The 15,995-nt window shown below is 39.6% G+C and overlaps 1 protein-coding gene across 3 annotated transcripts in view; it reads left to right on the forward strand.

Annotated features, from left to right (window-relative positions):
- The window catches only part of SMAD2 (SMAD family member 2), a 50,234-nt gene that overhangs the window by 19,160 nt on the left and 15,079 nt on the right, over window positions 1-15,995 (forward strand). For 2 of the 3 annotated variants that reach the window (XM_064403310.1, XM_064403311.1), the window contains exons 3-4: window positions 14,425-14,514; window positions 15,665-15,858. In XM_064403310.1, the coding sequence (XP_064259380.1) occupies window positions 14,425-14,514; window positions 15,665-15,858 (284 nt within the window). The remainder of the gene's footprint in view (window positions 1-14,424; window positions 14,515-15,664; window positions 15,859-15,995) is intronic. The other variant, XM_064403312.1, reaches the window with a different exon arrangement.

Consider the following 15,995-nt stretch of genomic DNA (forward strand, 5'->3'; position numbering starts at 1 on the left):
TTGGATTTCCTGACTTTTCCCAGGTAACCTAAGTTTGTAATTTGCTGTTATTTTTCTGTCTGTAAATGGAGATATATATACTTTTTTAAGGACTGTAGTAATGCCACCTTCACTGCTATAAGGCATATTAATTGTTCAGAGAATAAGCTTAAAGTACTTTTTGCTGTTGGAGTATCAGTGATAGGAAAGCAAATTTGGGGGTGAAAATGTGAGTGGTTAGGATTTGTGGAAGTTCTTTGTTCGAGTTGATGCTGCTCTTCATTAGAATTGCTTTAATGGTAAGAAGCAGGAAAAGTCTGAATCAAAAATAAGTTTTAAAGTAAGTGCTACAGCTTGCTTGATTTTTTTTAAATTTTTTTTTAAACTTTTTAACATGCAGTTAATTGTCAGAATCCAACTAGTGCAGAGGCTACTTACATTTATTTTAGCTACTTACCTGCTCAGTAGGTTCTGGTAGACAGCTCTGACTAGGAAGAGTAACACCTGCATCTTGACAGTTCATGCTGCCATTAAGAAGATGTATTAGTCACTCAAAAAAAATGTTGAGTGTGCTTTATTGTCAATACTGAGCCCAAAATTATCTCATAAGTAGTTGTTATTTTTTCTCCAATAAAGGAATGAGTCTTTACCCAGTCTGTGCTAAACTATTCCTTGTCTTGCTCTGGTAATTCATGCCTTTATAGCTGGCCAGCTATTCAGTGTGGTGAAGATTCCTCTCCTCATTGTATTCTTCTGTAGAAGTCAGCCATTTTAGTTTTCTTGGTACTGTAACAAAACACCTGAGTGCTGCTTTTACTAGTGTGAATGTTTTATGACAACCCACCCAATTTTACAGGAAAAAACTTCCCAAATATGTTGCTCAGGCTGTTAGGCTAGGAGGAATTTATAGGCTAAACAAGATACTGCAGTTCCTTTACTGCTGCAGCTTTGAACACAAATAGCTGGTTAATAGGCTCCCTACTGATTTAATCCCGGTTGTAATGTACACCTGCTAATTTAATAAAAGTAATTTCCCATGTCTTGTTTACTACTTTTTTTTTTCACTTACTCTGACTCAGTTGCTCTGCTGATTGGTGGAGAGCTTCTAAAATTTACTGTGTACAATGCCGTAGTCTCATCACGAACAGCTTTCGTTGGCTTCTGTCATGTTGCATTGTTTGAAGCCGACTGGCAGGATACAAGAGAACAATTGGGAGCTGGAGTAAGTTCACATCTCGCTGCATATGCTTTAAAATTGGCAGAAGAACAATGAGGTTGGGGAAATCCCCTTGAACAAGTGCTGCACAGTAATCTGACTTCAGTGTTTGTGCAGAAAAGATCCTCCAAACTGTGACTTCTCATTACAAAATGTACAAGCGAGTCTTAGAACTGGAGTTGAGAATTTTCACTTAGAATCTTCGCTCATAATTGTAGGTAAACAGGCCCCTTTTTCAGTGCTTGGTTTGTTCTTTTCTTGAGTACTGGTTAGAGAAGAGCCTGGTACAAGTGAAGCATACTCAGTTTAGCTTAAATGCAGAATTTCAAAGTTACTGTTTAGTTCAGTTAGTGAGTTACCTCTGAGAACTGGTCTTTACTTCCCCTTAGTTTTGTGGAAGGCTTTAAGTTGAGTTCCTCTGATACTTGAAATAATTTCAACTTGTGTAGTAGTTTTGAAGGTCTGAACATGAAGAAATGCTTATACCAACTGATGTGGAATCTCACAGCTTTGTGGCACAGACAGTTGTATTTGAAAGGGTTTTTGACTCATGTGTTTGGCTGAAAAAGCCTTGTCTCTAATATGCTACTCAAATGTTCATCTCATGGACTCCAGCTACATGTTTCAGGAGTGGCTTCTGAGCCTTGCAGTGTTTGCATAACCTGCAGAAGCACAGCCTCCAGTCACCCAAGCTCATTGAAAATTCTTTACTCTCTTTTATGTCATAAATATCCCTTTCTGCTGCAATGGGAGGAACAGCCGTACCAGGGAAAGGAATTCGCATGTGTCCATAACCATGAATTCCATAAAACCAATAACAAAAATGCTTTTTTGGTTCTTTTGCGTTTTAATTTTGAATGTTCTGTTTGTCCCATGTACCTGTCATGCAGATTGATGTCTTGTCTAAACATAGTTAGTACCCAAAAATTTGCTGTCCGCTGTATGTCTCAGTTAGATGAATACAGGAGGAAAACAGAAGGGCTCTACCTAGTGCAAACTGGATAATGGCAGTCATTAAGAAAATTCTGTACTTCCCTTTGCTGATGGGAAGACATTTTTACTGGAGTTGAGTGCCGATGTGTTTGTTGATCCTCTGGGAGCCCCTCAAAGTTTTGGCCAACAACCACAAACATTCTGAGAAGGATTTAAGCAGCTTTCCTTCCAGCAAAATCCATGCATTTGTTAACTTAAATGTTAGTATTCCTGAGCCTTTGAAACTCCTATCTTTTTGGCTGCCATAGGACAGAAAGAGAGAGCAGGGCAGCTGCCGCCTCAGCAGAGGGCAGGTGGTGGTAGATCAGGGCTGCCTTCTGGTAGGTGGAGTGAGGAAAAGGAACTGTTGGATGTCCTGGGAAAGTGCTTTACCTGTTAAGCAATTGGTTGTGAGGCAAGAGCACTTGTGGGCACGGTCTTCAGATGCATGTTGTGGGTGCGGATTGTGAGCAAGATGTCAAAGACTTCAGGACTTGGCCAAGGTCTTAACACATCCTTTCTGCCTAAGCTCTAGTCAGCAAAGCTCAGGAAGTAACTTTGGTTCTTATTCTAGAGGTGCCTCCTACATATTCCAATTTTCTGATGACAGTATCTGCTGTAGGGTCCCATGTTCTTTTCTGGGCCTGAGGAGTGTAGAGGCACCTTGGCTATTATCTAGTTAGGCACCTTGGCTATTCTTCATTTTTGTCTTATGAAAAGCATATGAAGTAATAGAGTATCTAAGCAAACATGCAAAGTGCATTTTAAAAATAATGTTTTATTTATTTATTCTATCTCAATAATGCAACTCTTCAAGGCTTTTTATGCCTTCCTTGCTAGTTGTGAGTTTTCTTTTTTTTCATCATGAAATATGGGCACTGTCAGTATTGGTGAAGGCATTGTCAGACATAACTTCGTATTTTTTTGTCAAAAGGTGATGTCAGGTACCGTTCATTCTCAGCCTCAGTGTGTTGCTTGGGAAAGTTTTGTTTAAGGCTCTAACTTCAACTTCACTTGAAATTCCTTATAGGAAATCCTCATAATTTAGCTATATAATAGTTGATTTTTTTTATGTTTTCATGAAAATGGTCTGTTGTTTGGGGTATGGATCAAGGTCAGTGTATTCTCTGATTCACCAGTTTTGTGCCAGCTGTGCATGGCTTGGGCTGCAGCAGGGATTGTGGTGGCCTCCCTGCATTGAGCATTTCATAGCATATAACCTCTGTTTTTCTTCTTGGGTTTCTGAGATGGGTGTGTAATTTGTAGGGGCTGTCCAGAGGAAAGTTCAGTTTGAAATGAGGTATTTAAAGATCCTGTAATTGTTGTTCCAAGAGTAATCTTTATACCAAGATCACATACTTTTTGATAACTGCGGACAAGTAACTTGTGGGGCTAATCTCTCCTCTTCACTACCCCAAATACACAGTAGTTTGAGAAGGTTAATCAAAACATCTCGTGTTTTCTCAGCTGTCTCTCAGTTGCAAAACAGCCCACGCAGGTGGTAGCATCAGCCACTCACCCACCTGGAGGATGATGGATTCCTCAAGAAAAATTACTTGACTTGGTCCTTGCTTGGTAGCTGTACCTGTTAGCTTGTGGGGAAAGCTTTCACCACACCTACTGTGACTAACAGTGGTTAGGGAACTTGAGATAAAGGTAATTTTTTAATGTCTGTTGGGAGTAAGATCTTCTGTGAGATTTGTCTGCTTTTAACAAAACAATTTGTTGTGGATATATCAGCCAATATTGTGATAGATAGGTCTTCATATACAGCTACTTTGTCCTTGGTTATTTCTGGTTTTCAGGTCTGTAAACAATTATACAGCATTAACCTGTGAAAATGCACTGGATGTCATCTTAACCCACTGCCTGATGTTATCATAGAGTAATTTAGGTTTCTAAAGATGCAACTGAAGCAGTTAGAAAACCTTTACTGGATGTAATAGTGTAACAAATGAAAGCAGTGTAGGAATTCCAAGTTACCATTTCAAGAATGCCATCTTAAACCGTAAACATCGACGTCCTCAGTGCTTGTGGGTTCACATGGTAATAGGTTTTTCTTTATGGTTGGTGGTGTTGTGTGGAGTTTTTTATTTTTTTTTCTTTGGGTTTTGTTGCGTTTTTTTTTTTGTTTGTTTGTGAGTTTTTTTGGGTTTTTTTTGTTTTGTTTTATTTTTTGGGGTTTTTTTTGTTTTGTTTTGGGTTTTTTGGGTTTTTTTGTTGTTGGGTTCCCTCCACCCCTTGGTTAGTCTTTAGAGAGCTGCCATTGTGAATGCTCTTGTACACTTGTCATCTTCACTAGATACAGGGCATCTAGGAGTGATTGGTTTTGATGGCTGTTTTGGAACGTGTGACTGGGGGCAGTTTTTCCATGCTTAGGTCCTTCTTATCTCCAGTTAGACTGCTTCAGTGTCTGTGTGATGCAGAGCTGCTGAAAGCTGTGGTGTTTGGTTGGGAGTAGAGAACTGCAGGGCCAGTTTCCCAGCAAAGCTGTTAGCTCATGATTTCCGTGGGCTGCTTTTGGATGCTCCACATCTCTGGTCTTTGAGCATAAGACTTGTGGCCAGCTCCCTGCTGAGACTTGAAGGAGGCTGACATGCACTGCATGCCTTTTATTTCTCAGTCCTGACACCACCTCTGTGTTGCCTGACCTTGTCATTTAGAAGTTTTCAGGCTCTACTCCTCACTTGCCTTCAAGCAGAGTAGAAACTCCTTGATCAGATCTGTGTCTGAGCAGACCATATGGACAATGAGAAAATAAAGGAATATTTTACTTCAGCTTGGTTTCCATGGCATCCTGGGGAAATTGCTCTTGAACTTTGAGGTGCTATCCTTCCAGGATCTCCTAGCATTGAGAGAAAAATAAAGGTAGCACTGATTGTTGTTGACAGCTTTATTCTGTCTGACAGCACTGGGCTAGCATGTCAGGATATGGGAGAAGGGAGGATAATAAAGTGCTTTGAAGAGCCTTATATCTGTATTTTTGCCTATGCAGGCAGTTTGTTGCACATGTGACCAGGAAGAAGTGTTGCTTTAGAAAAGGCAACAGAAGCATATACAGTTCATCAGGATCACTTGTTGGCCTGGCACTCAGCAGAACTAGAGAAAACGAGCTACTGGCCCCAGAACGAGCGCCGGGCAGCTCAAATGCTGGGCTCTAACTGTATCTTTTGTACATCACGTTCCACTTTTCATGTCCCCTGTGGACATCCTTGAAGTTTTAATCTGAAGTAAATGGGAGTTATTCAATGACTTTTTTTTTTCTTTTCCCACAGTGTTAGAGAGGTTAATTGCATCCTGTGCCTCCTGCTTTTCTGGCTATTTTGATGTGTTAATTTTTTTAGCATACATCTATTTATAAGGAAGGTTATTAAGTCATTTTCCTCGGTTCAGATGCTGCATTTTCTATTTGATGTAATGGTTTTGAATATACTTTATAAAGTTCTATGTAAACTTTATTCGTAAAAGCATTCTGAAAGATGAGAGGTTGTGTAATGGTTCCTGATTTATATTCCACTAAATATGCACATATATAAATGTATCTTTCTTGGCTACATGTAGTGTGTCTTGAACGTGCCTGTGGGGTGGGGGGAGGGAGAGAGAGAAGGTAGTGTGACAGTTTTCAGCAAGTAATATGTATCTTCTGCTTGAAGCATAAAGGTCTGCTTTTGGGTTCTAGGGAAGAAGGAAAAGAAACTTTAAATTTATTTTTTTTTTTTAGTAACTATATGACGCCAGTTGCTTAAATAAGTAAATCTAAGGGGTTAGAGACACTAGAGGAAGCACTCCTAGTTGTAGATGTAGGTGCCCAGCTCACACTTTTATTCTTGTTTTGCTGAGTTTGTGCTGAGGGAGAAATCTGTACTTTCAGTTCTGCAAGAAGATTCAGTCCTGGGCTTTGTAAGACATTACTTGGTATCCTCTTCCTAGACTTGCCAGGCTCTGATTCCCCTTTGAAGAATGGGAGATTCTGGTGGCAAACCACCTATAACAACCTGAACTATCCACCTGTAGTTATGTGTAAATACATGTAGATATTAATTTACTGTGGTTACTAGTACAGCACTTTAACAGAACTCCTTTTCTAGGGGTCTGCTTTTCTGCCCCAGCTTCTATCACAGAATTGTCTCCATGGAAGAACCTTTGTCCAGCTCCTCTGAAGAGCATCCACAGACTGGTGTAGATAATTTTCAAAAAGAATTAATACCTGTGGATTTTATTTGGCGTTTGTTAACTTATTAGGTCATCTCTAGCAGGTGATTGGAAGAGAAATCATTATTTCATACTGAATTACTGAATCTTTATATTTTCTGTTGCAAGATAATGAGATCAGGACCTCTGTAACTTGATGTCATTGACAGGCAGGAATGAGCTGCTGTAGCTCTGAGTCATTCCATGTGATGAATGTGTGTGCCTGGTTCTGTACACTTAAGTGAGCAGATGACATTATGTCACTGTAACATGGGGTGCTGGAGATGCAAGTGAAAACATTGATCAGTTCTGCCAGGGTGCAAAATAATTCGAAGGAGGAGTATGGTAGATATGTCATGAAAGGAACTTAGCATTCATGTCCTTATTGCAGGTTGTTTTAGTCTTTCCTAAGTCAGCATAGTGCAAGTAACCTTTCCCCTGTCAACCCCAGCATGGGGGAAGAAACATAAGCAGCATGCATTTCAGCAGCTGAGGCATTGAGGTCAACCAGACTGCATTTTAGAGTGTGTTTGTTCAGGCACTTGGTGATGCAGCTAGCTGAGGTGCTACTTGGAAAGTCAGGTAATATAGTTAGCATTGCTTCTCTGGTTTGTAGGCATTTCAGGCTGTAATAGGGAAAAATGCTAATTGTCAGTATACAGAAAGGACTATCAAATCAGAATATAAAAGCAGCTACACTTACTTTCATTTGAAACCCAGAATTAAGGAAACCATGATCAGGCAGCTTTGGTAGGAGCTGTCTGTGCTGAGTACAATACTCATGTACACATGTACGTATGTTAGCCAGTGAACTTTTTAAAATGCTGACTTAGTTTAATCTCTGTTGCACCTAAGCCTTTCAATTCAGTCTTTCCTATTACTGGAGACTTTGAGACCATTTCTGACCTAGGTCCAAAGGCTTGGTATAGCTCCTCAGCTGTTCTTGAATCTTCAGCATCAGGAAGAAGGTAACTAATATGAAAGGAAGGATTCTCTTCTTCCATACATCAATTCACTGGTCCTTTTCTCAAAGGTAGAGTAAGTGGAGTGTAATGGAAAGTGTATTCACAAGAGTGCAGCTTCAGTGTAGCCACACCAGTGACAAACAGGAGGCCAAGTCAGTGTTGTGGTTCCTGCCTTGGTTTCCTGCTCACTACATTGCTCTGAAGAATTGGATCTAAGACATTATGTAGCAAGATTGATTTATTTCTTTAAAAACAAAGGTACATATCTTGTATACAAGGTACAGATCTGGAGTTTGCAGACTTCAAGTTGTTTTCTCAGGTAAATTTTACAGAGGCAGCATGAGCAATGCTAAAGCACTGGCATTGCCCTTTTGTTATGAGAAAATAGGATTCTGTAAGTCTGATGGCTATTTCTTACTGCTCTAACTCCAATTTGGATAGCTTGATGTAGCTCTTGAAGCAAATTTTTTGCCTCTTTTCTGCCTACTTGGCAACGTAACAGTCAAAGTTGTAAGCCTAGTAAATATTAGGCTACTATAAAGGTGCCTGGTGCTTGTATAAGTAACTTCTCAAATTCAACTGAAAAATCTGATCATCTTTGTTGTTGTTGTATTTTTTCTTGTTTAGTCTTTGAGAAAGAACAGTGAAACCAACATCAGGCTCACTTCTGTAGGGCAGACTTTGCATGAGAATTCTAGAATTGGAAAACTTTGATTCTCATCTCCCATTTTAAAAAAAGATAAATGGAGTACTGTCACAGATTGCTGAAATTATTTTTCATTTCAGCCACAGCTCCAGCACTACAAGTGCATCAGAAAATGTAGAGGCAGACAAATTAGATTCAGTGGTAGATAGGCTCATGATTGTAAGATGCAGGAGAAAGGGAAGTGGAGAAGGTTGCCTTGAACATGAACTTGGCAGACGTGTTGGTGGCTGCAGATTCTGAAAGATGTGAAAGATTCAGGAAAGATATTAGGGGCTCAGTGTAATGCTTCACAAATAAGCAAATTAAATGTCCAAGACCATTTCTATAATGTTGTCTGTATAATGTGGGCTTTGACTAGCACAGTGCTATTTGCATTTCAGGTTTTATTTGTCATACTTCTAGTGCTACCACTTCAGGTAAAGAGGAGGCTACTGACTGAACTCAGCACCTTTTAGCTCCTTCAGAGCTGTTCCACCTTGCAAGACTTTGAAGAAAAAATGTGTAACTACAGTTATATATGAATTGTGACAATATTTAATAAATTCTTTATAGAGTTTCTGGTACTTCATATGTAAATACTTTCAAGTGGTTCTGTCTACTTCCATCTGATGTCGTACTTGTTGCAAGCACTTAATTTAGTACAAGAAGTACCTTCAGCACACACCTTTTGCCAACACTGTAAACAGTGGTAGAATAGTTACTTGTTCTTTCTGTTTCTCAGTAAAAATTGGTAATAAATTTATAGTAGCAACAACTTGTAATATACCTAGGTCAGCCCAAGCACTGTGTGTGATAGTTTTGGTGCACACCAAAACTATTCACACACAGGATACTGATTAAAATTCTGCTGTCTTCAGGTTTTTCAGCTATAGCCTCAAATAAACAAGATCCTTGTAAAAATGGGTATTATTGACAAGATCTATCACCTTTATCCCTGTTTGTATCTCCTGCTTTACAAGTACTCTTGGAGAAGGTGCAGGGATGTCTTGGAGGATGTGCAGTGCTATGTGTAGACATGAGCTGGTTGGTGCTGTGGCCATGAATATCTGGTCAATGCTTGCACATACTTGCTTGGATCTGCAAATCACTACATCTGGCTTTAAACTGCGTTGAGAAACTGATCCTAATTAAGCAGCCTATGCTGAGTACCAGTAGGCTTTAATAGCTGGCATCTGGACATGAGTGAGGGGATTGTGGATTGGTCTGTCTATGTACATCTCCAAGTGCTGATGTTTCTAGTTACAATTACTGCTGCTGCAAGTCTCTGTATTCACTGAGATGAGATTGTGCTGTCACGGGTCATCTTGTCCTGTTCAGTGAGTGTTCTCCTGTGCTTTACCACCTAAACATATCAAATACAAGAACTTGGTTTCGGGCAGTGTGTTCCAGTTGATATGAGGTCTGTGTGTATTTTTGGACTCATGAAGATCAGTACCGTGCATTTCTTTAAACCATTTCATTGATGTAGGTTTTTTTGTTATTATGGATTTTGATAGGGACATTATGCCTCTGATTGAGATACACTGCATTAAACAATTTTATTGCTTACTCATGAGGGTAGCACAAACTGTTTTCTATGTTCATTTGTTGTGGGCAGATCAATAATTTATTTGTATTTGTACCAGGACTTGATAGTCCAGTTTTTGTAGAAGACTTATAGTTAACTGTTATTCCACTAAGATAGTGGAATAATGACTGGGAACATCATCTCTGCTGTGTAGATAAGCCAGTGCAAATACTTGTAGATTATCTTCAATACTTGGGGCTGTCCTGTGTCCACATTTTATTTGTGTATGTCAGTGTTTTCTGTCTTCCTGAATAAACACAGTCAGTTTTGGCATTTTGTGTGGCAATTGTGAAGCCTTGCTGCAGCTCATTGCTGTGTAGGTAATTTCTTGCCCAGAGTACAGGTTTTTTGGAACTCAGACTTTCCTGTTAAGGAAATGATGAAATGGAAGAAGTGAAGGCATGCTGTGTGCTGTTGCATGCTGATAGCCACATTAAAGATTCTTCTTGCCAGAATTACACAGTATCATATGAGATGATGTTCCTTATAAGCAGATAAAACTCCATGTTGAAACACCAGATCTTTCAGCCCTTTCCATTCAGGGAAAGATTCTGTCAGAAGCAGCTTTGATTCCACCATATATAAACTTGTCTGATCCTTTCTTTACCACGTCAGTCCTAAAGAGTCCCATACCCCAGTTGTCCCAGGCTTAGTGTGCAGCAGCTTAACCACATACCTGCTAGATTTGGTTTCCCTAAAAGTAACGGGTCTCAAAGAGCAGTTCTTATTCCTTGCAAATATTTTTTCAGCATTTCTCCTTTCTCTAGGAAGTAATTTTCTCTTGTTAGACCTCCACATCACCTGGGAATCTGAGCCAAATTAGTGCTTTATATTCCTGAAGTCCCTTATAATACATTCACTTACTTGTGGGAACTGCAAAAGTAACAATCTTCTGTTCAAGCAGGGAGTGCTAAAGGCCACAGAACATGGTGATTCGCTATTGGGAGCTACTTTTGAAAAGTGTTGAAAAGATAAAAAACTAGCTTTTGTATTGTTGACCAAATGTTCACTTGTTTCTGTCAACAAATTGTTTTAAGAACAGCAGTGAAAATGCTCTTTGGAATGCAGGTGTCCAGGAGAGAGGAAGTACATTAGCTTTGAATTTGTGTTTTGGAGTATATTTAAACACTGTCTGCACAGGAAACATTTAGGTACAGTGGCACAGAAGCCAAATTATATTTTGAAAACAATGATGGCTTACCAGTGATACAGTGAGTTCAAAACCAAACTCCCTTGTTTGGTAAAATACAAAGCCTGTGCTTCCAGGCTTCAGCTTGAGTGCTTACTGAAGGTGAAATGGTGATACATCTTGGCTGCCCCCCTCCTCATAAATTAAACGTGCCTGGGAACATTCCCAAGCACTGTCCAACTGGCTCAGGACTGCCTGGTCCATTCTCTTCACCACTTAGCTAGCAGAGCAGGGGAGCTGCGTCTGAATTGTCCAGTGTGACTGGGTGCCCATGGTGTGCGACTCACAGACCTGGGAATTGTGTGGGAGAACAATAATTGGCACAGCTTGGTGCTGGGGAATGTCCTAGCTGCTTTCTAGCACACATGATCATGTTCCAGGGCCTGGGAATATTTCCAGACAAGGCTTGACTTATGAGTACAGATGTTAGTACTTGATTCTCCTGAAACCTTTGTGGACTAATGCATGGAAAGGACTCTTTTGCATCACACAAGATTTTGGACGCTTCTGAAAGGTAGATTTAGGAGTGAGTGATTCCAGTTAATTTTGAGGCAGTAATTCTGCACTATTAAAAATCTGTACCTCCTGTCTCACTTTTGGATGGTTTTACTGGTGGTTAAAACATTTTTCAGAATTCAGTCACCTTTCCAGCACCACGTTTCAGGGATGAGTAGACATGCCTGCCCTCTGTCAGGCAATGGCTTGTGTATGAATGAACATACTGTGGCCTTTCATGGAAGTACTGTGTATTGAAGTATGGTTTTTAGGGTTGTGAGGAATTTGGTTTTGATCTGGTGTGTGTGTGTGTGAATTTTAAGAGTCTTGATTTATTGCCTGGGTTACGTGGTGAGGGGACGGTCTTGCACCTTGTAGGCAATGGATCTTTTATGTCAGCAGGAAGTAGAGAAACCTCTTTATTTCTTTAGATGTTTCTTCCAGCAAACAGTAAAAGCTTTGTTGGGCTGACTTCATTGATCATATGGAACAATTTCCTGCAGGGTCTTTCTTCTGTGTTTGCTTGTGCATTTCTGGAGTTTAAGTATAGTCCTGGTGTAGATGAAACAATAAAACACTAATACTAATCCCAGCTCTAAGCAGATATGCATCCCAGAGGATAGCATGTCATGTAAACTGATGACTTTGGAGCAGTTTTGCTGCTCTGACTGATCACTTTTCTGTGCCTCTTGGCCTGTCCTCCCTCCATGGTGTTTTGAGCTTCATTCCAAGCTGTGGCTCTGTCACACAGTCTGCTTCAGGATACTGTTTGTCTTTCTGTACGTTGTGGAATATGCTGTCAGCTTTAAATATTAATAGGGAGAAGAGGTTAGCAATATAAAATACTGTTCCTGTTCATCTTGTTTTGTAAAGGCTATGAAATTTTACTTTTGCATGTGCTGTATTAAAAGCCTTGTGAACCAAATGCATGGCATGTCATGCTTACACCAGTGATGTACCCCACAATTTTGGGAACGTGTAATCTGTGTGACAGCTCCACAGTTTTGGAGCACTGCTTTATATGAAGGATCCATTGCTCAAAGGTAGTGAGCTGTCAGAGCTCACTGTGTCAATTAATATGCAGCAGGCTTTGTGTCTGCTGATTGTTCTTCTAATTGCCTGTAAAGATGATCTGTCTTAGCAGCAGTAGTGGTGCATATTTAAGGACACAGTTACAGTGCAGAGATGCTCCCTGGTGTCCATGTCCCTTCAGGGCAATCCTTGCAAAGCTTCTGGCAGCCCAGGGTTCTGACTGCATCTTAGGAATGTGGACAAGAGAGGCTGCAGGCCCTGCTGATGCAGCCATGGGCAGGATCCCTCTTTGCCCACTTCGGGAGAGCTGTGATGCTGCTTGAGTCCGACCTGGACTTGTTTAGGATGGTTGGTTTTTCTGAAGAGCTGGATCTGTGCCAGAGAATGGGCCTTCATCTCTGGCTCTCTGCTGCTCTCTACTAGGCAGACTCATCTAGTACAATATTTCACTTGTACCTATAACCAGTAATATATCAAAAGGCCTTATTGTATTTAATGTATTTATTTGTGATAAAAGCAGTCTGTTACCACCCGCAGTTACACTCTCCTTCTTTGTAGTGCTCATGTAACTACAGTGAAGAGAAGTGATCTGACTGAAAAGTAACTCAAAACATGTATTTTCAGCCATGTTTGTTCCCTGGTTAGATAGCCAGGTTATTGATTTGGGTTGCTTCTCACTGGCATGCATATTTCAGCCTCACTGGGATGGCATTAGAAATTAGGTGTGTAGTAGAGGCAAGAAGGAAGCAAGACCCATTCATTGCCTTCACCAGTTGCCAACACTTAGGTTTTATTAAAAGTCACTGTGGAATTGAGGTGGTTATCAGCCCTGAAAGTGGTTTCAAGTCCAATGAAGTGCTGTCTGCTCTTTTGTTTTGTAACACCAATGAGTTTTCCTTGTGTAATGAAAAGAAATAAAAACACCATTCTCACATTTCTTTTCTTAAGCACTCAATCCGAACTTGAGTATATCGGCTAAACTTGGTAATGTAAATTTCAGTCACAACACTTACATTTAAAATCAGAAGTTTGGTGACCTTGGATTCTTCCTGTTGCAACTTTTCAGAGGCTGTTAATTTTAAAGGTAATATAGCAGCCAACCAACTTCAGGCTGCATAATTAGGAAGCGGAGATTCAAGTTGCTTGTGAAACAAATATTCTTCATTTTCTGAGGTGTGAGGTTTAGTTGTATGTTACTTATATAAAATAAAGTGTCTGTTTTCAGTGGTCACTGAGCAAGTATGTTATAGAACTGAGCTTCATTTATCCTTTGAAAGTCTGCTCCGTGTTTACAATCCTGTGCTATTTTCTTGCTCTGTTTAAATTTGCCTCTGCTTTAATTTGTGTCTGTGACTGGGTGTTCCTTTATCTTTCCCATTGTGATCTGCTCCTTGAACCAGTTTGGTAATGGCTTGTCTTTCCTTTTCTCCTGCTTGATTTAGCAATTAAAGTTATGTGGCAGTTGAATCTTAAGGTAGTACACTGTAAAACATTCTGTTTTGTATACTGTGTGAAAGAATGTTTAGCTGTTTAATCAAGGAGAGTACAGAAAACCGCTAAATATCAGCTATAATATGTTCTTCAGAGTTTGAATTTCTGTTTTTCAGAATAACAACAAATTAGTGTGTGCATGGAAAATGAGATTAATTCTTAAGTAGTGACACTTGAACTTTAGATTGTGATGTTCAGTTTTGGATACACATGGCCTTTGTTTGAAGTCTTAGGGCAGTTTATGTTTACAAACAAACAAAAACAAAAAAACCCAATTTGGAAACTACCTTTTAAAACTGAATTTTGTAAAGAACTAGGCTGAGGAAGTTTTGCCTGTTTTAAGGAACATTGCAACTGTATCAATTACTTAAAACCTGAGAACTTGTTCACCTTTAAAAACATTTATCATTTACCTTGAATCACTTGTTCCATTTTGATAGCCTCCTTCATATAGAAAATATAGCATGAGATGTCAGTTTAAATGCCAGTCTAACAGTGCTCTATCTTCTATGTGAAAGGAAGTATTCTGTACATTTTTCCATGTTTGACATCATGGTGTTTTGAATAACCATGTTCCATATTCATATCAATTTTTTGTTTTTGTTTTCAATTTATGCACAGCACTTGCTCTGAAATTTGGGGACTGAGTACACCAAACACGATAGATCAGTGGGATACAGCAGGCCTTTACAGCTTCTCTGAACAAACCAGGTGAATATTCTGCCCTCTCTCGCATCATAAAAATCTTGTGGGAGGGATTGGCTTTGGAGGGTCTGTAATGGGATGCTTTAGCTATAAAATAGACTAAAATGATTTCTAGGCCTCTCATGGTACAGCATTTCAAAATATTTCCTTGCCAGTGTAGAAATCAGTGTGTTCACAGCTGATGTTTTGACCAATGAAACTCTTAATTTTACTATTACTCCTTTTTCATGCCAGTGCTATTGAAAGAATGGGAAGACTTGTTAAATGCAAGCTCTAATGTGATTTGGTATTTATATTAACAAAATTGGAAAACTTAATTCTTCAGACCTAATCTTACAAAGTGTTTAAACTGCTTTGTATGCCACAAGCTTTCAGTTAAATCTTGCTAATTGGCTCAGATACGAGCTACTAAAGAATTGTTTGTAAATTCTTCAGTACTTAATGGTGGGCAAATTCTAAACAGGGTCTTTATTTTTTCATGTCACATTACTTGCTTTGTGTATTGAGGTTTGTCTCCCATCCCATAACAATCATAAACATCTGCATTTGTGTAAGCATATGCAGTCTGTCTTAAAACTAGCAAAACGTTTTCAGCTGGTAGCAAGGCAGATGAAGTGAAGAAGATAAACTGTACAGCCCTTACAAGATGTGCATTCATGTGTTTTGCATTGCAGTTATACTGCCATGTGGATCACTTGGGCAGCTGACTGCTTATAGGCTTATTTGCAGTCCTGTGGGAGTTCTTATGCTTAAAACCATAAAGCATCCATGCCACAGCAAAGCCTTGAGGTGCCTTTAGCAGTGGAAGGGGCCATTAAGTGTGTGATTTTATTTTTTAACAACTGTCTTTTGCATTAAAAAAAATAAATATATATATATATATATATATATGAAGCAATCATTCTAAATACTTGGTTGTGTGTAAGTGGCTTTTAATGAACTCTAAATTCACTGGCAATAATTTGAGCAGCTCAAACATGAGTTGACATTGCTTGATACGATCACTTTCATTGCATTTGAAGCCTTTTAATTGGCGTATAGATGTCACTAGCAGAGTCAGCGCACTGAATTCTGAGAATGAGCTACCCATGTGTGTACGCTGTTGCTGGAGTGGTCGAGGCAGTCTGTAAATGCTTCTCCACATCTTTCCCTGCAGATCTCTCGATGGCCGTCTGCAGGTGTCTCACCGCAAGGGATTGCCACATGTCATTTACTGCCGCCTGTGGCGCTGGCCAGACCTTCACAGCCACCATGAACTTAAGGCAATTGAAAACTGTGAATATGCTTTTAATCTTAAAAAGGATGAAGTATGTGTAAACCCTTACCACTACCAGAGAGTGGAGACGCCAGGTAGGAGCACTGCTTCTGACTTCCTGTGTCAGCATCTCTTTGTGCTTATTCAGCGTAATGTTTTAAATGAAAAACAAGAGAAAGGTGATGTCCTCTTGATAGAGGTACAAGATTCTTTTTGGTATTGTATCCTTGAA

Source organism: Passer domesticus, chromosome Z, assembly GCF_036417665.1.
Source record: "Passer domesticus isolate bPasDom1 chromosome Z, bPasDom1.hap1, whole genome shotgun sequence".
Taxonomy (NCBI): Eukaryota; Metazoa; Chordata; class Aves; order Passeriformes; family Passeridae; genus Passer; species Passer domesticus.